Below are 23647 nucleotides of genomic sequence, written 5' to 3' on the forward strand. Positions count from 1 at the left end.
TGGCCAAGACAAATTTGAAATCAAGGGCCAAGATTAAACTACATAAGCCCTAATTAGGGTTTTCTTAACCATAATTACAAATATTAAATGTCCACCCAATTACAATTAGGCACCACTATGTGGGCCAATTAGAGAATTACATTTCCTTCATGGGCCAATAGAAAAATGATTCAGGCATAACCACTAGATAAGATACACCAACAAATGGGCCAATGTGAAGAGGTTAGGTAGAAGCTTGTAGAAGTAGCCACCATTTAATGAACCAACAAGATGATGCCACTTGTATTTGTGCTAGGTCTTCCTTGAGAAGATTCTTTCCTTTATCCTTTTTTGACATATTCAATGAATCTAGATATGATATGTTGAAGCTCTTCTATTGGGCACCTAGTGCTTTCCAATTGGTTAAAGGTGAATGAGCGCCACCTTAGCATGTTCATCTCATGGCCTTGATAAATAACCTTTGTCCTCTTTATAAAAACTTCTAGTCTTGGAAATCTTCTCATTGCCTTGGGTTGCAGATTTGAATTCTTTTTCTTTCCCAAGTTGTTCCTTGAATTCTTGCGCCTTGACTACCTCCCACAATTCCTTAACCTACAAGGAAAACCATCACTTGTAAATATTTGTGAAATTTCAAATTTTAATCTCAACATATCAACTTAGTAAGACTAAGAAAGTCATCACAAACTTACTATTTTTTAATTCATCTCTTGAAATGAGAGGAAACCAATGGATATAAAATCAAATCTACAATTCAATTTTCTCTCAAAACCATTCTAAGCAATTCTATTTAGATCCCAACATGCCATTTTAATTTCCAAGATTTTGTTTAATGAAAAGAGGGGTAAATGCTTTGACCTAGAGCAATGAATTGGTGAGGGCACAAATAGGAAACCTCATCCCCAATGGGATTTGAACCTTTTTGGCAAGAACAACAATAGAACAAGTTAACTGTCATAACATACCACTTTTGACAATTCCAATAACAAAAATTGATTGGTAATGCAAATTGAAATCTTATCTCCCATCTTCAAATTGATTTGCAACCAATAATAATCATCATTTAAAAATCGTTGTTTTCCTTGTATGAAATCAATGCTAATTATTTAAATTTGATGACACCTTGAAGAACTCAATTTGAATTGGCTCCCCTTAGGTTGAAATCAATTAATAGTTTTGCAAAATCGAGGACCTTGGAATAATTCCTTCAATGCACGACCTCTTTACAATCTCAAGTTGGTTGGAAAATATTCAATTTACAACCCTTTATGATTAATTTCCCATTAATTTCAGCCACTAGTTTGTTGAAATTGATCCCATTTGGATAATTTCAATGCGACAATGGATGAATTAATTAATCCACATTTAAAATCATCCGTATTTTGCAAAATCAAGGTAAGTTTAATCTCATCTCAATTTAAAATCCATTTTCATTTTGCGAAAACAATGCAAATTGGGTTTTGTCTCAATTTGAAATTAATTTCCATCCCAATTAATGCCATTAAAATTGATCTTCCTTGCTTAATTTTATTAATTATTTAATCCAAAGCTTATTAAATATCTAAGAGAAAGCTCAATGTAAGATTTGATTACATTAAATGATTATATTCTAATGACAAATGTGAAGTTAATCTTCATGTTCAAATGACCTCTTTGGTTTCATTTCCAATAAATCTACTTTTCTTTGCCACATGAGAAGGTGGAATGCGCTCCTTTATGTGTCAAATCGTCAAATGAGAAGGTAGAGTCAACAATGTTATTTGTCAAATTGCTAGATGAGAAGGCAGATTATACTCCATGTGGAAAACATGTCACTTGAAGAGGTGGAATGCACTCCTCTATGTAGTAAGCTTGCTAGTTGGGAAGGTGAAAGCCACTCTTCTACGTGTCAACAAAAAAAGAGGGAAATGTTATTTTAATTTCATCAATAATTTTCTTTTCATTTCCCTTTTAAGGTGATTTACCAAAAGAAAGTATTACATTTTTGGCTCAACTTTTTATTATAATATTAACTTGTCAATTTCCAGACTTGCCCAGTTTGTCAATTTTTTCAATTTTTGCTAATTTTCTCAATATTTTTGCAACTTGACTTCTGGAAGGCTTGCAAAACTTTGAATTGTTACCGGAATCACTCTACCACCTAGACCTACCAATAAAGAGGGAGAACACATTTGCAATGTGCTGATGGTGTGAAAACCTTACAACATCTAGCACCTGCCCAAAGAAATGTTCTCAAACATTTCAAGGATAAAAGTAGATTGGAACTTAGAATCTTTGATCAATCCCTTTTCACCCGTTCGAGTTAGGAAACACACTCAGAATGCAAGAAATCACGAATTGAGCTAAGAACCTTAATCCTAGTTACAGTGTGTGCAAGTTCATTCATTCATTGCTCATAAAGATTTCTTTGATCCATTGTAATTAGCTACTTTTATATCCATACTCCAAAAGCATTTTAAATAGTGCCTCGCTACTAGTCAGACATCCATAGCCCCTACGAGGTTGTCACTGTGGTTTCCCTACAGACATTACTTTACTTTTTGTGATTTTTATTGAGTAGCACTAGTAGAGATTGCGCAACCACAGTCAAATTGCGTTACTTCCATTTCCTTTTCTCATTTTTTCCTTTTCTTTTGATATCCCTACCCCTCTGTGCTGCCCTTGCCTACACTCACCACCTTTTCCTTCGTTGACTTCGATCATGACCTCTTCATCGACCACCTCAGGCATGCTCTTCGGGCCGCTCCCTTCATAGACCTGTCTTGTGCTTCCACCATGTTTGATCACATCTCCATAACGATTCGAGAGTTCACCATCCTCTCTTTCCCACATTCCTCTGCCCCCCTCGTGACCCATCCTGCTCGCCCCAATTCTTGTCCCTAGAATTGTTGGTTTGATGATGACAATGAATCCTTCCATCGCCTTATTCGTTCCACCTTCATTGATCAGGATCCCTCCTTCCCCTTGGTTAGGCTTTCCTACTGTAGCTTCCTTCGTTGAAAGAAGCGTCTTTTCTACCTTGAGCAATGCAAGTCCCTTAGCTCTTCCCTTCGGCCCTCCTCAAAGCACTTTTGGCGCACATTCTTCCCTTGCCACTCCGCTTTCCACCTAACCTAGATTTCAGCTCCCTCATCTCCTACATCGTCACCCTTTATGACATTCTTGGTCAACCTCCCCTTTACATCGCCCTCCCCCCCTCCCCACCGCCACTTCTTTACCATATCCACCATTGTCAAGGCCATTAGAGCCATGAGTTGTAGCAAGGTTGCTAATGAGGAAGGGTTCTTGGCAGAGCCCTTCAACTTGAGGATTTTTGTTCTTGGTTTGTTTCTTGCCAATCTCTTCAACAGAGTGGTGTGTGCTGGCTTTCCGCTGTCTTGGTGTCACCATATTATTTACACAATCCACAAGGTTGGGCCGACCTCGAATCCATGCATTTACAAGAGCATTATGATTGGGCATACCTTTGCCAAACTCTATTCCACAGTTTTGCACATTATTCTCACGAGACAACTAGACAGATTAGGTTGCAGAGCGAGAGGCCAGGCTGGTTTCAGAGTGGATTTTCAGACGACAGATCATATTTTCACCCTCAGGGTCATCATTGAGGAGGCTTGACACTGCTCGGTAAAAATCTACTGCTGCTTTGTAGACTTTGGCAAAGCCTTTGATTTTGTCCCCGATTGGTGTTATCTTAGAAACTCAGAGATATTGGGGTCTTCGAAGTTCTTCTCGTGGCCATCATGAGACTTCATTATAATGTCCGTGTGGTGCAGTTGGAGGTCCGTACGACAACAATTGGTGGGGCACAATACGGTGGAGTGAGTGGAAGTACGGCAGGGGAGGGTTGATGGCCGTACATTGCACAAACAGGAGACCGTACGGGGGCAAGGAAAAGGCCTTATGGTGGCTTAATTAGAGCCGTACGATGGTTGTAGGAGTACAGTGGGGGAAGAGAGGAGGATGTATGGTGAGTGCTGGATGTCCGTACAACAGGCCGTACTTGGTGTGGATGAGCGACAAGAGCAATGTATGACAATGTGTATGGAGGGTGAAGGCCGTACGACCAAGGAAGAAGCAATACGAAAATGACGGGAGGCCACACGGTTAGGTATCCGAACCCAAATACAGAATACAATTTGGTTCATACACAAAACACAATAGATCTTGATAAAATCCACACAATAATCGAGACTTGAATGCGAATAATAATTGCCGAAAGATGGTGCTCCGATTTGCTAGGAACGAGTGAAGAATTACATGCAACAACGGAACAGGGTGAGGGATGAATCTCACCGAAACTGCAAGGCCAAATAGGGAAGATCTTTCACTTCCGAAATGGCAAACAATTCATAACTCCAACAAGAATTCGCAATAAATAGAAAATAATCCAAAAGCATGCCTAAAACAACCTACAAGAAGGCCTTATATAAAAGGCTTTGAGGAAACTTCCCGAAGGATTACAAAATAGCAATAAGCCGACAAGTACAAATATAACCAATGGGCCCGAGAGATTAAAAACATTGATTCTTGGCCTCATAACAAAATATTATTATTTAATAATATTGGGGACATTATAGTCCTCCGTGCCCAAAAATTGCTTGCCCTTAAGCAATTACAAACTTGGATGCTCTAGAATTTGCTCGCCTTCCCAGGTGGCATCCTCGACAGGAAGATCCTTCCATCGCACAAGAAACTCCTTAATGGTATGGAACCTGAGCTTCTTCTCCCGGACCTCTATGATCTCAGCTAGTTCTAAAATTAGTTTCCCTTCTTCATCAATGGGAGGCAATTCCTTCGACATTGTGACACGTTGTCTAATAGCCTTCTTCAGTGATGACACGTAAAAAAATTGTGGATTCGACTCCCTTCAAGAAGCTCCAATTCATAGGCAACTTCTCCTACCTTTTGAACCACTCTGTAGGGTCCGTAGAAGCGTGGTTTTAGTTTCTCCTTACCAAACAACTTCAAGGAGGATTATTTATACAGTTGAAGTTGAAGGTATACCAGATCACCCACCTCAAAACTTCTCTCAATTTGATGTCAGTCTGCAAATATCTTTTGTTGATTTTGAGCCCTTTGTAGATTTTCCTTGAGAGATCTCATGATATCTAAATTCTCTTGTAGCCAATCTTTAGCCCTCAGCGTACGACTGTCTCCCAATGCCAAATCCATGAATGATGAAGGTTCATAACCATACAACACTTTGAAGGGTGGCATGCCTATTGACATGTGATAGGAAGTGTTGTAACAATGCTCACCCAGATGCAACCAACGCACCCATGCCTTCTGCTACGCTGAAACATAATTCCTCAGATAGCCCTCCAACCATTTGTTCACAATATTAGTTTGTTCATCTGATTGTGGATGGTAGCTCGTACTCGGTGACAACTTTGTTCCCGCTAGCCTAAATAACTCCATCCAAAAATTGCTAAGGAAATGACTATCTCTGTCACTTACTATAATTCGTGGAAGACCATGTAAACGGAAAACCTCACGAAAGAACAACTCGGCCATTTGTGATGCTTGGTACCCGGTGGGAAATGGAAAAGAAATGGGCATACTTGGTGAAACGATCAACCACGACAAGAATGCAGTCCTTCCCCTGAACTTTGGGTAGCCCAGTGATGAAATCCATTGAAATGCTTTCCCACTTTTGATCAGGGATTGGCAATTGTTGGAGAAGTCCCACAGGTAGGGTATGCTCAGATTTGTTTTGCTGACAGGTAGAGCATTCCCGTACATACCATAAGACGTCCTTCTTGAGGCCCTTCCATGTAAAACATTCTCGGATTTGCCTGTAGGATTTCATGTATCCTGCATGTCCAGCCAACGATGAATCATGCATCTCCTTCAGAATTCTTTCCTTCATTTTGGACTCGGGTACCAGAGAAATCTTGCCCTTGTAGTGGATAATATCATCGACCACCTTATACCTATCATCTTGTACTTGACCATCCATCAACTGGCAAGCAAATGTGTTCTTGGAGTATTCGACCAATAGGCGTTCCTTCCAATCTGCTGAAATTTCAGACAATGAACATATTGTAGGCCTCCTTGATAGAGCATCAACCACTGCATTATGTTTTCCTTTCGCATACTCAATATCAAAGTTAAAAGCTTGGATTTTGCTCACCCACTTCTATTGTTCATTTAAATCTTTCTGCTCTAAAAAATATCTCAGGCTGTTGTGATCTGTCTGCACCACAAATTTTACCCCAACAAGATACTGCCGAAACTTTGTTAGTGCATGCATGATTGCGAGCATCTCTTTATCATAGATGGAGTACAATCGTTCTACTTCTGAGAGTTTTTGACTCTCGAATGCAATGGGGTGACGGTTTTGCATCAACACCGCCCCAAAACCTTCTCCTGAAGCATCACACTCCAAGATGAAGGGCATATTGAAATTGGGAAGTGCTAGCACCGGGCATGAACTCATAACTTCAACTTGTCAAAAGTGTGTTGTGCCTTCATATCCTAGTGAAAAGATCCTTTTTTTGTCAGGTTTGTTAGTGGTGCACTAAGTTGTGAGAACCCCTTCACGAACCTTCTATAGTAACTGCACAATCCTAGAAATCCACGTAGATCAGAGAGAGTCTTGGGAGGCGGCCAATCCAAGATGGCTTGAATCTTTTCCTTGAGCATTGATTATATGCCCTAGATACAATATCTATGTCATTCCAAACTCGCATTTAGACCTCTTAGCAAACAATGATTGTGACTCCATAATTCTGAGTACTTCATCCAAATGCCTCAAATGTTCCTCCCATGTCTTACTATAAATGAGTATGTCATCAGAAAACACCAATAGGTACTTTCGCAGTTGCTTGTTGAAGATGTGGTTCATGCATGACTGGAAAGTAGCTGGAGCATTGGTTAGACCAAATGACATAACTAGGAACTCATAATGTCCATAGTGGCAACGGAAGGCGGTCTTCTCCACATCTTCGTCCCTCATGCGAATCTAATGGTATACCGAACGAAGATCTATTTTGGAAAAATAGAGTGCACCATGTAACTCATCTAATAGTTTGTCGATCTTGGGGATGGGTTACCTATTTTTAATGTTTTTCTTGTTCAGTGCACGATAGTCCACACACATTCAGAGGGTTCCATCCTTCTTCTTAACCAAAACTACTGATGATGCAAAGGGACTGGAACTAGGCCTAATCCATCCTTTCTCTAGGAGTTCTTGGATCATTTTTTCTATCTCCTCAAACCTTTTTGGATGGCGGTTGGGTGTAGTGATGACAGGTTTGGCTCTTTCCTCCAACTCAATGATGTGCTCAAATCCTCTATGTGGAGGGATGCCCGGAGGGATGTTGATGAAGACTGTACTATGCTTATCCAACATTGTGTGAAGCTCACCATCCTGGTGGTCGATCTGTTGTCCTTTCATCAGTTTTGTTGATATCAAACATTGTGCTGCCCAAACAATGTCATCATGTCGAAGAATAGCTTCCATCCATTGTGCTGAGATTTCCTTCGGCCCTCCATTTCCTTCGGCCCTCCATTTGACATTCCCCTGAGGACCACCTTCTTTCCATCCACTTCGAATGAAAACTCCATTTGTTTGAAGCTTTGTGTGTACTCGTCCAATGTTTCCATCCACTGGATGCCAAGAATAACTTCCATGTCATCTAGATCTACTACAAAGAAATCTTTGGTCACTGTATGGTTTTCGATGGTAATGCTAAGTTGTGGGACCAAATGGGTACATGATAGGAGGTTTCCTCTGACTACCTTTACTTGGAATCTCGCATGTGGCTCCGTAGTTAAACCTCTTTGTTCCACAAGTGATGAATTAATGAAATTAAGTGTGGCCCCATTGTCCAACATAACTATGACCCGTTGTCCTTGGAGAGTTCCTTGTACCCGAAAAATAGTACACCTCGGAGTACTCGCAAGAGCAATGGTTCCTCCGTGATGTATTAGTGCAGCAATCCTCTACATGATTTATGTTTCCCTCTTTCACAATTTGTTGATCATCTTCTTTGACTTGTGGTCCCTCATCCTCTTTACTGTGTGACATCACTTCTATGTAATGGATCTTCCCCTTCCCTAAGCATCGGTGTCCTGGTTCCCATGATTCCTTACAATTAAAACATAGCTTCCTTCTCCTTAGATCTTGTCTCGTAGCTTCATCTATTGATTGCTTCTTTGGAGGGGGCTTGTTGTCTTTCTCCTCCGAAACGATGGGTGGCTTAGCATGTGAATAACTTTTAGACGAAGAAGTGGATGTTGCCATGTCCTGTGCCTTCTTGATTGCTGCCACAAGTGTGTCAGGGTTAAAACCCTTCACCCAACCCTTTAAGGGTTCAGTCAACCCATCCATGAATAAAACAACAAGTCTTCTCTTTGAAATGTCTGTCACTAGTATGGATAGCCTCTGGAATTCTGTAATGTAGCTCTCTACTGATCCAGTTTGCTTTAGTTGTGCCAACTCCTTGAAGTTAAGTTCTGGATCCCTTCCTTCAAAGCGGTCAATAAGTCTCTCTGTGAACTTGGCATATGAAGTGATTTGATTATGACCGAGGGTGACCATCCCATGGTGTCACCATTCATGGGCGATTCCCTCCAAGTGAAGTGCTGCAAACTTGGTAGCCTCTTCTTCAAGCATGGGGTTGAGCTGGAAGTATGTATCAGCCTTTTGAACCCATGCTCGTGTTGATGTATGCCCAGATCCATCAAAACATGATAAGTTTATCTTTTCAATCTTTCGTCTAATGTCATCATTGTAATCACCCTGCCTCCTAGAATACCTCATCCGCAAATCCACATAATCCTTGGAAGACAATTCTACACCAAATCTGGCATCAAATCAGTCTTGACGGAATTGATCTTGCATTTCAAGGAAAGTAGGCTCTTGTTCCCTAGGTTGTTCCAATCATCGGGGAAATGTTGGCATCATTGGTCGTGTGTGGGATCGTTCTGTGTGAAGCCTCTCATTGACAGAATTGTCACTATGCCCATTGTGTCCTCCATTTGACCTTCCTTGTGCCAAAAGTCGGAGGGTCTTGCCAATTTGATCTTTGCCCCTTTGCCAAGGTCTTACAGAGCTGTTGTCCATTTAACAAGGTTTCATTGAGTTGTTGCTATCCACTTGTCAACTCCCTTAGAAGTTGCATCATTTCAGCACTTGATTCACCCATTCTTCCTACTAATTGGGATCTTGGCGGCATCCAATATCACCGATAGATTGGCAAGATCACCAGCTCGGATACCGCTATAATGTTCCGTGCGGTGCAGTTGGAGGTCTGTACGGCAGCAATTGGTGGGGCACAGTACAGTGGAGCAAGTGGAAGTACGGTAGGGGAGGGTTGATGGCCGTATGTTGCACAGACAGGAGACCATACGGGGGTAAGGAAAAGGCCGTACAGTGGCTTAATGAGAGCCGTACAGTGGTTGTAGGAGTACGGTGGGGGAAGAGAGGATGTATGGCGAGTGTTGGACGTCCGTACGATAGGGTGTACTTGGTGTGGCTGAGTGAGAGGAGTAATGTACGACAATGTGTATGGAGGGTGAAGGCCGTACGACCAAGGAAGAAGTAGTACGGAAATGACGGGAGGCCACACAATTAGGTATTCGAACCCAATATAGAATACAATCTGGTTCATACACAAAACACAATAGATCTTGATAAAATCTACACAATAATAGAGACTTGGATGCGAATAATAATTGCTGAAAGATGGTGCTCCGATTTGTCAGGAATGAGCGAAGAATTACATGCAACAACGGAATAGGGTGAGGGATGAATCTCATCGAAACCGCAAGGCCAAATAGGGAAGATCTTTTACTTCTGAAATGGCGAACAATTCAGAACTCCAACAGGAATTCGCAGTATATAGAAAATAATCCAAAAGCATGCCAAAAACAACCTACAAGAAGGCCTTATAAAGGGCTTCGGGGAAACTTCTCGAAGGATTACAAAATAGCAATAAGCCGACAAGTACAAAAATAACCAATGGGCTCGAGAGATTAGAAACATTGATTCTTGGCCACATAACAAAATATTATTATTTTATAATATTGGGATATTACATTTATTAGAGGGTTGTTAGTTGTATTGAGATTCCTCTAGGCTTCTCCAATTTCATTCAGAGTTCTATTGGGGTCAAGTAGGTCTGTCCACTTTGTCCTATGCTGTTTGGCATATACATTGATGAGCTTGAGTCCTATCTCAGGAGCTTCTCACTTCCCGAGGATGAGTGTTATCTTCGCCAAGTCTTGATTTCCATCCTTCTCTTTGCTGATGACTTGGTGCTCTTGTCCTCCTCCCTTGATGGGTTACAACGTCTTTTGGACAGGTTGGCCTCCTTTTGTGATTCTTGGTAGTTGGTGGTTAACTTGGGCAAGACCCGGGTTACGGTTTTCAACTGCTTGAAAACCTCTCATCTCCAGTTCTTTTTTAGAGGGATTGAGATTGAGATGACTTCCAAGCTATGCCTTTTTGGGAATTAGGTTTTTTGGGCCGTGTTTTAGTTTGAGGCCGACCATGACACCATCGGTCAACAAGGGGCTAGGTTCACTTGCTTTACTTGAGAGACAGTGCTTCAGACACCATTTCCAGGATACCAAGTCTAAGATGTAAATCGTAGATTCCTTGGTTAAACCTACTATCCTTTATGGCTCGACCCTCTGGGGGCTCTCCCTGTTGGCCACTAGCTGGGCTTTGGTGGAGAGTGTTCAAATTCTTCTTCTTTAGCGCCTCATCCACTATTAGCCGACTACTCCTACCAGGATTATCTTGGCCGAGTTCGGTGCTCATCCCTTTAGACTTTGCATGATCTTTGATTTGATTTGGCTACTTCATAGACTTAGGGGCTTTGTGGACTCTGTTGATGGCAGAAATTGTTATTCCTACTTGGCTTACTATTCCTCAAGTTCGATTGCAGCTTCAGACCCTACTGGTTGCGCTTAGTGCTGGCATGCTTAGGCCTCTAGTCTCTTTAGCTCCGTGGATATCGATATTGATTGCCTCCCTCCCTTTCAGGTATCCCTGGATGCTCCTACTGATCTCCTCCCTCCTCAGTCGAAGTTGAATGAGATTACTAGGATGGACATCTACAGGAGGTTCATTTATGTGACTTGGGTCGACTCGCTGCGGGCCTTTGCCTGCGTATGACCTTCTATGTGAGCACTATGTTGACATTTAGGATGGTATTATTGTTCAACCTTACTACGCCCGACGGTGGCCTTATGCCTTATGTATCTAGTTAGGCTCTTTCAGAGTTAGTTCTCACCATCTTTGAATCAAGACAAATCGCCAGACTAGCAGAGAGGAGTGATTTTATCAGTGTTGTGACATGGGTGTGGCTGAGATTGAGGTCCATTTTTTATTGTATTGTCCGATCTACTATGAGATTCAAGGGGGGGTCCATTGCTTATTCAGAGAGTGCAAGTCCTTGTCCTCTTTTAAGTATGATTATCAACGATGCCTTGCACTCTATCTTGAGGAGGCCTTTCGTCTTCGAGATCTCACTCTTTGGGAGTTTTCCCCTTTTGGATCTACATCCCTTCATCAACTTATCACTTTCCTCTTCACTCCAGTTACCTCTCCTAGGGGAAAGAAGTGATTTGGGAGCCCGTCCTCTGCTACTCACATCAGATTGGTGAGACCGCGCAGAGATCAGAGACACATGCACCATCAGCGACAACAACCCTTCTCTCTTTGTCGACGGTATCAAACTTCTCTGCACATAGATAGTTATCCTTTGGTTGTGACTCCTAAATAACTAAAACAAATGAAACCTACACTAGACCCTTTGAGCCAAATGGTTCGAGACAGACCTACTCTAACTATTTACAAGAGGCTTAAGTGAACAATACTTAAAATAGCTATATAGAGACTTGATCTAATATGGTTTCTCAGGATGTTTGAGAGCAACAAGGCTTGGGTAACGGTTCTTGATCTTGCAAATTTATCCTTGTACTCCAAAAAAAACTTACTACCCCATTTTCAATTTTAGGAAAACTATTGTGTACAATCAATAGTTGGGGTGATTCAAAGGCAATAATCAATCCAAATACAAGTTGTCTTCCTAGATCACCATAATCAAAACAATAGTTTTCATGGCGTTCAACATTAAAAGAAGGGAAGGAGACAACGTGGCATGCTTTGTATTTAAATGGAACATATAAATTCTCCATAGCTTAAATAGCCCAAAGCTGGTGTTGGATCATCATATTGGCATCAACATTGAATTCATGGGTGATCAAGGCAAGATTAGTCTTGAAGTTATGGCCTGGAATACTACTTTTGGAGGCGTATCCTTGTATAACATGAACCATGTATTCTTGTGAGTATCTTTAAGTGCATCCTCAAAAATCAAGGATTCTTTGATGAGCTGACCCTCAAATAGTTGAAGTCTTCCTTGAAATACCAAGACAAATTGTCGCTTCCCTTAAAATGTTCTTCTTCCTCTTGTTCCATGGGATCAAGTTGTCCTTTTCTTAACATACCTTGAACATTCTCACTAAATACACTTGAAGTTTCATCATCTCTCATGGGATTGCCAATTGAATCTACTTTAGGAACATCTTGCAATTATTCGTGTGTATACTCATCAAGCATGGTATCCTCAAAATTGATTGGAGCATCATCAAACATATCCATGAGTTGTCCATCAAATACAATCTCAAGTGGCAATGTCTCCAGAGGTCTGGGTTGATGGTGAATCATGCCACTTACAAGAATTAAACTATCTTGAAATCGCGTTGGCAATGATTTCTTTTGCATTTCTTCCTTGAGATCTTTCCACCCCCACCTTCAAAGACTATGGCGGTGATGACATCTTGTGTTACCTTGTCTAGTTGCACTTAATTTTTGGATTAATCTCTAATAGATATCTAGAAATTCCTCCTTTAGCACCTCTACTTGATTTTCCTCTCAAAGGATATTTGATATTTCTCACATTTCATCCCCAAGAATCTCATTTTTTAGGACAAACAAAAGTTTACCAAGGTTATCTTCCTCTTCAAACTTGTGGTGATCTTGTAGTTCCTCAAGTGTTTCTCTTTGCTTGGTATCCTTTCTCTTTCTTGGATAAAACCGATTGCCTCTTTGATTTTCTTTTCAATAACTTCCTCTTTTGATGTAAGGCGTGAAACTTCTTTGTTCATCTTCCACTTGATTGTCTTGGTCATTAAGCTCAACCATGCTGTTTTGGTGAACATGCCCCTCTTTTAATGTCCAACATGAAAGCTTTTAAAGTATCAGACTGAAAACTTATATTATTTAGAATAACTGCTCAAGGCAAAGATATAATATAATACTGAAGATGGGCCGGCCCTGAAGATGATTAAGTAATCTGAGATTCTGCAATATATATACTGAAGATATCCACTGCTCTGTAATGTATACTTGAAGACTTATATTACTTATGTGTTCGCTGTATATTAGAAAGTCAGCGGTTTACAATATCTTATATGTCCACGGCTTTGTTTAGGAGTCACGACCGATAGCCGTGACTCATATTTGAGTCATGTCTATCGGACATGACTTCATGTAAACTAATGTTTGACAAACATCGAGACATATAACTAATGTGATAATGCCAACACCCGAATTCATCGATGAAGGAGATTATAATATAATGATGAGAGGTGATTAGATCATTCGCAACTTGTTTATGTATTCATATATATATATATATATATATATATAAAATATCTCAACTATATAGAATAACATAAATCAATATAAGAGTTATTAATAATTCTTCAACTAATCTATGCATTAACAAAAGCTGATTGCCATCCTTGTTTTCTCCCTTAGATGATTCCTCGTACCACCCCATTTGAAACTTGACTAGGTTGATGGCATCTTGGCATGAAGGACATGTACGTTCTGAAAGCAACAGGTTGTGTAAACTACACCAACAATGGTGCCCATTATTTCATTCATATTTGTTTCTTGGTTTCCTCCAAGTCTTCTCTTTAAACTCATGGAACTCTAATTTTGATCTCACACATATTACTTGTTTATGCACTTCAGAAAAGAGATTCTTTGTTGCAATGCTAATTCTATCCTCAAAAGAAAAAACAAACAATGCATCTCCTTATGTCCATTCGTGTCATGTATTCTACATTGTCCTAATGCTGCAAGTTGATATAATCTGTGTCAATGTAACTGCTTGTTCAAATCAAATCAATTTGGAAGAACATCAACCTGCCAATTGTGATATTGGCACCCATCAATTGAAAAACGTTTTTCTTTTGGATTTTTCAAGTTTTTTACTTTTTTTTTGAAATTTTCAACTTTTTCACTTGTTTTGGATATTTCACCTTGAAGAGATCTCTGACATCTCAAAGATAACTTGAATGGTCATCATACTTGTTGATAATTCCATAAATGAACTTTGTTTCTGCCCTCCTAGCATCAAATTCTGTTGATGTGACTTTCATTCCACTACAACGTACAAAATCTAATACTCGGTATTCCAGGATGAAACACCATATCTCCAACTCTCTCTTGAATACAGATGCTTATATGCTTAACAATGTATATGGGTTGTGTGTTCTTATCACAAAGGGACTTATGCTATTCATTCAATGGATACCAACTTGACATTAACTTCTTCAATTATATCCCAACCAAATAAACTGTAACAGAGAAAGGGTTTAGGAATTCTATCTAACTCTAAGAATGTAAGATAATATTGATAATGGGGTGAGCCTTTAACCAATCAATGCTTTGCCATATCATCTGGGCATAGAAGGGTGCTATTATCTATGGATGCGGGAAAGATTTTCACATTGTCAATCTAAAATATGTTCATTATGAATATTCCTGAGGTGATTAGTGTTGATACTTATTTACCATAGTTTCCATCCCTTCACAAGATATAGAATCTAGGTTTTAGAATCTTACAAAAAATATGGTTGTAAAGGAAAAGGTTTGGGAGCTAGCAAAGATGGTATATGCAAGTCTATTCAACTCCAAGGACATTTTGGAATGGAAGGCTTAGGTTTCTTTTCCGAAAACATTGTAAAATTCTTGGAAAATTGGAGTAAGAGGAAAAATTACATTGTTTGAGAGGTATCCCTTTAGGAGGATTTTCCACTTACTCTGTTCTACGTAGACTTGATTTATTTTATCAAACACATTTTCCTCAAACAGATACTTTTTCTGAGGATAAATCTTTACTGGAGTAGCTTTGTGGCTATTCCAACTTTCCATCATTTGTGATCAATGTTTCAACCATCTGTTGTTTGAACATGCTTACTTTGGGGAGTCCATTCCTTCATTAGAAGAACCAAAATTCACATAACAGCTTGTTGTTTGCTTGTTCACAAAACCATTCATCGAGGAAAGGAGTACCCCTGTGATTGGAAAAAAGATGAATGTTCCAAAATTGTCTTCTATCACAAGGCTAAACCTTCTAAACAGAACATTATAAAACCGCTTCCTGAAGTTGCTTTGGTAGTTAAAGAAAGAAATCCAAAAGCTTGCAAAACTCGGGTTCCCATAGATTACAGTCCCCATTGCTAAATGTGATAGTAGAATTTGGATTGTATGGATATTCAGGATATAAACAAGGAATTACCGAAGGAAAAATTTCACCTAACTAACATAGACATGATTGTGGATTCCACTGCAAGATATTAAATTTTGTCTTTCATGTATGGATTTTCTGATTACAGTAAAATGTTCATTAATCTCTAAGACCAGCATAAAACTGCTTTTCCCAATTTTACTTGATGCTATATTTAAAGACTAAAGTTCAAATACATATAAAAACATATCATGTATGTATATCAGTCTTTGCTGACCAGGTCTAATAGTAAACATTTAACATCATTACCTTTTCCTGATTTTCAGAAGCAGATGTCCTTGCTGCTCCTCTCAATTTGGTATACAACGATTTTGTTTTAAGGTCTTCTCTCTATCTCTTTACCTGACATGCACTTACAATAAAACATTCTATAACTATGGCAGGGAAAAATAAATATCTGACATGATTTGGCCAAATTGTATGTTTTACTGCTTGCTATTTGCTGTTTTCCTTTATGTTGGCACTAGGTGTTATCTTAAATGCACACCCAAATTTATCTATGGACTTTTTGGGTCTATGCTTAGTTGCTGGAGGTCACTCCCTTTTGTATTTATTTCCTAGAAATATCATAACATTTGGTATCAAAGTATATAAAGAGATAGTAAATAGTAGCATCCTGATAGCAATATCACAAATTGACTTGCTGTGGAGATATCTCCTACTTATCAAATAGTAGCATTTTTTTCTTCCTCTTAATTTCTCATGCTTCACTACCATATTTGGTTCTTCTATGGCTACTTCATCATCTTCAACCTCACTCTTAATTATCATAATCTATTTTCAATACTACCACATGTATGATCCCTAGACCATTTTTTCCCACAATGTTCACATAGAACCTTTTATTTTTCTCTCTCTTGTTAAGAAGAGAATTAGATCTTTGTCTTGGGCTAATGAAATCAGACCCATTTTTATTATTAGGATTAGGGACATTTCTGTCTTTCCGCCTATGGTTTGGCTTTGTGTGGATCTTTTGGTGGTGAGGTTTTTCTGCTCAATATGTAATGCTTGTTGTGTAGCTTTTCTAATTGTGCTAGATTTCAACAAATGAACATCAGGTTTAATTTGGTCATTAAGTCCATTGATTTAGTTGTAGCCTTTGACAACGTGTCACATCTTGAGTTCAAATTGCAAACTTGATATGCTCAACATTATATTCAGCTGCAGACCCCATTTGTTTTAGAATTGTTGGGTAAAATAGGTCCCCTTTCATGGTTTTTTATAGTGGGGTATTAAGTGAGTAAATTCTTTAAAAAACTAATTCCCTTGCTTTCATTCCTCTTCTTTTGGTACCATTGGTAAGGTCATGATTTTAAATGTAGCGAGGCAATGTTAACCATTGCACTATGGTATATTATGAAGTTTGAAGTATTAATCCATGAGACTTATCCATGGAATCACATTGGTACCATCAACCTATGGATGTCTCTTCTTGGTAGGTTCAATTTTGAAGTTTGGAATATTCTCTAATTTTTTGACTTTTTTGTTAAGATTGTGCCAACCTTGGCGGTTTTGTTGGGGCTTTATTTCTGATAATAGTTCCATTGTAAACCTATCTGGAGTTAAACCATCATTTAAAGATGTTTCAAATAATGCAAATAATTTATCCTTAATAATATGTACAATTGTCTATGTTTTGGTGGAGTGTTTTGTTGGATTTTCAGTAGACAACAAAGAGGGTCCTTATTTTTAGTATTTGTACAAAAATCCTCTTTTTCTAAAATGTGGCATGGCTTCAATTGGATATTTATTTTATCTCTAGGTTATATTATTATACTATTACTAGCAATCAGTATATATCTAGCGTGAGTTGTAACTATAAAATTCAGGAACATTGAATTATGATGGAATTTTATGTTCATGGCTTGACCAAACTTTGACCACCAAACTAAGGAATATATTTTGTGTAACAATAAACTTCAAATAACTAACCTAAGCTACTTTTTCGTAAATTCTGCAAAAGTGTAAATATCTTTTACAATTTTTGAGTTTTGCAGCTTTTAGATAAGATTATATAAATTTATTAATGTCCAACAACAAAGGGTCTAAGGGATTGAAAGCGTACAACCAAGGCAACCGCTAACAATAGGAGCACCAACCGGTGTCCGGAAAAAGAAAAATCAAGAAAGCAAATGAACCCATGAGGGAAAGACTAGAGGCCCTTCCCAGGCAGGAAAAAAACCAGCACCGAAGGATACGGTTTGGGTGAGGGTTATCCCTGGACCGTCTCCAAGTATAGTTGGAGGTTGGGTGCCACTGCTGAGTATACCTGTTGGGAGGTCTCACAAACCTGGTTTGATTGGAAGTAGGAGGGTCGAGCAGCCGCTTCGTGCCCCGGGTAAGAGACAGCGAGGAGAAAATCAGTGAAAAATCACAAAATTAAAATAACTTGCAGAAAAATAGCAGAAACCTTCAATTTTCTAGCCAACTTTTTATTTTGTGTAGTTCTAAACCCCCAAAAAAACCAGTTCTGAATTCACAATGGTTTGAAAATTATGGTGGAAACAAAAGTTTTGGTCTAAATCATAGCTATAATAGTTTTTGGAAATTAATGAATTCAATAATTATGATGAGATGATAGGGGAGACAATTCTCTTCCTAATTTATAGGGTAATATGTAAGGACACAACCCTTCATTCTAGTTAAGAGGGATTAAGGTAGTAACTAAGATTAATATCAAGATTAAGCATGCTTCAAGTGCGTATCCTTAGAAATATTTCATTTATGCTTAGGAATATATGATATTAGGATCATACCAAATTCATGAAGAGCTATAACTATTAGAAAGGCTAGGGTTGTTGCTGCACACAAAAGATCGACTTGTCAATGTTCGATACAACCAATAGTCTTATAGAACCACAAGAGGCAATTAAGTCATGTTGTGAACCCTACAAGGGATGCTGGCCCATTGCCAACTATCCCCCTCCTAGCGTCACTTCTTGTGGCCTGCGGGATTCGAACGATGAACTTGTGACCAAGCTCTAATACCAATTGTTACAAATAGGGAATACTTGGGGGTGGGGGTGGGGGTGGGGGTGGGGGGATCAATCAATGTTCCACAAAGTTTGCCCAATTATGGATATTATTAACAATCTTTAAACTTGCATATATGATCAAATTGAAAAGTAAACATAACCATAGCAGAATGCAACTCATAACACCATTATTTGTTAACTAGGGAAACCCACGGTGGGGAGGGTACCCACAAAATGATCCACTAATTAGAAGCATCTCGTGAAAGATATTGACCCTATTAGGAGTCTATTACATCCTTATAGTGTATTTGTCCTTGTTAGAAGCCTCAACCCTGTTAGGAGTTGGTATTATAGTACAAAAGTATGCAACAAGAGCTCACTACTCAACAAGCAATAATATCTTTACAATGCTATCAAAAGAGATAGATACCAGAATTTTTTTCATAGTGCTGATATCTTCAATATCTGATTTGTCTTTTTGATGTCTTCTTCAAAACTGATCATGCAACCACACTACTCTATACTAGGATCAAATTCGCATTAATACTTATCCTATAAAGTGCACATTTGAACATTATAACATCACAATACAGTGCCACACTTTTCTAAAGCAAAATGTTCTTCCTTTATACCAAATCTATTATCCTGTTGGCCTTGTTGCTTGATACTTTGCTAAATTTTTTGAATTGTCTTTTGCCACATGTGGGTTAACATCTAGGATGTTGTCCCAACATTGTCAAGTAATTGTTTTGGTGAACCAAAACAATTTCTTAACCAAAATGCCTTTACTTTGCCTTTAACTCTGTCATTCCTGTTAAAGTGGAACTGGTAAATCTGCAATAACTTCGCCTGTACATTGCCAAACCTTTAGCGCTTCTACCCACATGTCAAGTACATCATGTCATTCCTTCCTATACGTGTGCATAAGCCGAAGTGCTTCCAGTCAATTGTGCTAAACAAAATAATCTGACTGTACATTGTTCTGCTGATGTATACTTAAATAATTTTTTGAATTATTATACTTCAACTTTGTCCTTTCATTTTGCCTTCTCAAAATAAGATATATGTTGTCATAAATGACAACCTTAACATACTACCTTGGCCAAATTGCCAACAATCTCCCCCTTTGGCATTGATGGCAACATAAGGGGATAATTAGCTAAGTATCCAAAATTTGCAAAATTTCAAAATTAGTGAAGTATTTCACATGGCCATCAAAATTTCAAAATGTGGTTCACTTTTATTCATTTACCATCTTTTGCATATATGCTCCCCCTTAGGTCATTTCCTTAATAATTTGACACCCCACGTGAGGGGAGATAAGATAAAATAAACAATGAAATATATAACCAAGTGTATTAAAGGGAGATGTCTTATATTGAACGGAGAATAAGGTCGGACCAATTAAAGGTGACCGAATACACACACACACACACACACACCGCGTCATCATATTGATTTCCACCATGGGAATTGCTAGTGGGTAATTAGGATAATAATGTGCCAAGACTGTACAAGTTGGTAGGCCAGGTATTTGGCATATATATATGCGTCAACAAAGGTATGGAGTTCACCGTGTGTGTGTGTGTGTGTGTGTGTGTATGCATACATATATATGCATCAATGAAGGTATGTAGTTCACCATGTTTATAAAGGAGTGACTATCATTTAATTTGAAGTAAATAAAGCTCATATTTAATATTGATATGAACAACTATTGAGTATTTACTAGTATCATTATAAGTAATTAAATTGAAAGAATTATAATGTACGCTTATGATGGTATTGATATGGAAACATTTTTACAGATTTAATTCTCTAAATTATCATTATAAATAATCGAATTATCTCGTGTTACTATTATTTGATCTTTGATAGGAAGCATATGATGTTACCAAGGATGAGCTTGTATAAATCCAATCTTTGGATTGTATCCCAATAGAGGGTAGGGGTCAACGTTCCGTAAATCTTCGTTAAACGGACTTGGACCTGTAAACTTTTAGGGCAACCTGAGATGGTATCTAAACAACTTGGATAACATCTATACTCTCGGATCCACGAACCAAATAGTAATAATATTGGGTATGTTGAAGGGGAAATTACTTCCTAAACATAAATCATTTAGAAGCCTATAACGTTAATTGACTTAATCTTGTAAATTTTATGTCCAACCCGAACAGGGGACAGTACACTTGAGTTGCTTTGGGAATCCTCAAATTTTCTATTAATTTTTGAAAAATTTCAACTTTTAGCAGAATTTTTAGAAGTCATATGTAAACGCCTAAGTTATTTTAACTGTGCATCTGCTTAAGAGTTGCAAGGTTTTATTACTCTGAAATGTTAGGGTTTTAAGGCAGACTGAAGTAAAACACAATATTAAATATAATGCAAAATAAAAAACACAATAATGCAAAATAAAAAACACAATAACACAAAGATTTAACATGGTTCTCCCAGTGTGAGCTACATCCAGCAAAGAAACAATTGCTTATTTATAGGCCAAAACAATACCTAACTCCTTTAGTTAATAATAGGCAAACTTTTCTTTCGGGGCACTTCCCCAAACTGAGAGTTGAGGGCACTGCCCCTAGCAACCCCCGCTAGGGGCTCTGCCCCCAAAATCCTACCATGAGCTCCACACCCTGCACTTCTTCATTAATTTTTTTGGGGGAAAAAATGCAGCTGACAGCCACCAAAATTTAAACCCAATAGCATGATTTGTTACCACATACCAATAATATCCCACTTGGAGTTTGATTAGGTTCCATACCAAACAATGATTTTGGACGAACAATGTTGCACTTGTTACTCACATTGGATTAATACATTTGGACTTGGCTTGTATCTCATTTCCACTCGTATCACGTTTGAAGGAAACCAAAAAATGAGCAGGAAGTCACCTTGCTCAACATATCTGTTGGATACTTACTATCTGTATTTTCTGCAACATCATATGTCCATCCTCCAAAACTAAGCATATGGAATGGTACCAGAGCTTTATATGTTCCGTCTTAGAGTGAAGGGTTGAGTTCTTCGCAAGATAAAGGACACTTCGACTATAACTATGCAACCTGCTATTCGCCAACTGCTTTCCCATTTCCTCCATAAACTGTTGTATCCAAAGTATCTTCTTACTAGCCCTGGTAGCAACAACACACTCTGCTTTTGTGGTGGACAGTTCAGCAACTATTTAGAATTTTGAAATCCAACTAACTCATGTTCTACCTATTGTGAGCACATACCTTGTTGTGCATCTCCTGCTATCAATATTTCCTTCTAGTTTTGAATCAACATATCTCTGGAGTGTAGAATTGGAACCTCCAAAACATAATGTCCATGTAGTAGTACCTTTCAAATGTTAAAGAATCCTTTTACAGCATTCCAATTGCTTTATTTCAGTATTGCTCATATACCTGCTCACAATTCCCATTGCCTGTGCAATGTTTGGCCTTGTACACACAATGACATACATCAAACTGCCAGTTGCTAAAAATACTGGAACCTTGGACACATAGTCCTTATCTTCTTGTCTCTTGGGACACATCCCTTTAATTGAAAAATTGAAATGACTGGGCAAAGGTGTACTAACTGGTTTTGCATCGATGACTTGAACACTCTTTATCATAGTTATGTTTCCACAAGACTCACATCGAACATTTTCAAAATCCAGCAAATAATGTGTTTGGGTACTTGATAAGTTTACTTACCCTTCAGGTCTGTCAAGTGTTATTCCCAGTTTTGAAACCTTCATCAACTCTTGACAATGTGAAAACAACCCATTCAGCCTCCAAGAAAACTTTTTGTTGTCTATGCAAATTGATATCGGTATTTTCATAGGTTTCAAAAACCATATTGTGGTCTGACGGGGTTCTCCGCCTCTTGTGGAATGATATGTTTCAAAGTCCTGAAACATATTGATGATGGCGCACATTAGGTCAGTTTTCAGTACTATGTTGGACTTTTCAATTTCCCTTTTGTCTTTGGCTTCATTTCCCATATCAACAAAGTTTTTAATTCCACTGGAACCCTGCTAAGGCTTCAGAGCTTTGGAAAAAATGGTTTTAAATGTTGATGTGGCATTCTGCTTGGACTTCTTTTGAGCTCTAGGCAGTCGACATCTCTAGTTGTATGTCCTACATGGATATCCACATCAACAAATTATAGTTTCCATTGAAATTTACTAGTTTGCTAGAACCTTTCAGAGGTTCTAGTGCCCTAGTGGAGAAGGAGATGTCTATGTAGTAGCCTACGTGGCAATAATTCTTATTCTGCTGGAGCTTTCTCTTTTGCTTCAACTTCTTTTCAGCTCTAGCACCTCAGAAGGAACATGAAGCTCCATGTGGTAATTGAAGTGACAACAGTTCTCATTCCACTAGAACCCATTGTTCGATTAGTCCCTTATCAAGAGTCCAGCGCTCTAGCAGAAATGTTATGAATGATAACATGGACGTTGATGTAGCCTGAGTGGTTTCGTTTGAAAAAGTAGACGACTTTAGTGAAATGCCACATTGAATCAAGAATGAATGGTGTGAGCTACGAAAAAAGAAACAATTTGGATGACCAAAACATGATGTGGTAGATTTGCCACATCAAAAGGTGGCTCATGTTGTTGGTAATTATTATGTAGCCGACGAGTAGAATTAATTAATTCCGAAGGGGTGACTCAACCGTCGTGCCCATTCGGAAATAATTAATTCTACTCGTCGGCTACATAATAATTACTGATCATCATTGTTGGAATAATCATTAGAGGCACTATGTAATCTCTTCGGCATATATGCGAATAATAAAAGGAGTACTGCTGTGTTACATGTTCTTGTCTATTGTTTGTATACATTAAACCATTTACCCCATACGGTAAACAACGCAGCCGAAGACTTTTCAAACTTTTATGGGAACTGTTGATCAAATCACATCTATGACCACAATTCAAATCTGGGTTAGTCATTCCCTATCAGGGAATCCTAATGTCATGCCCAAAATCTAGGGCAAAACACACACAATTTTTTTTTTAAATTTTTTTATTACATTTAAATTTCTAATCCAAATCAAATTTATTAATTTTAACATTTACTATTAAAATTGAAAACTAGTCTTATTTCAAATAGATCG

At 38.5% G+C, this 23647-nt stretch overlaps 1 protein-coding gene across 2 annotated transcripts in view; it reads left to right on the forward strand.

Annotated features, from left to right (window-relative positions):
• The window catches only part of LOC149532917 (antitermination NusB domain-containing protein), an 89402-nt gene that overhangs the window by 10797 nt on the left and 54958 nt on the right, over window positions 1-23647 (forward strand). For both annotated transcript variants that reach the window (XM_089803785.1, XM_089803784.1), the window contains exon 4: window positions 15827-15881. In XM_089803785.1, the coding sequence (XP_089659911.1) occupies window positions 15827-15881 (55 nt within the window). The remainder of the gene's footprint in view (window positions 1-15826; window positions 15882-23647) is intronic.

The sequence above is a fragment of the Cupressus sempervirens genome, chromosome 10, assembly GCF_028749045.1.
Source record: "Cupressus sempervirens isolate cs-2001-9-10 chromosome 10, ASM2874904v1, whole genome shotgun sequence".
Taxonomy (NCBI): Eukaryota; Viridiplantae; Streptophyta; class Pinopsida; order Cupressales; family Cupressaceae; genus Cupressus; species Cupressus sempervirens.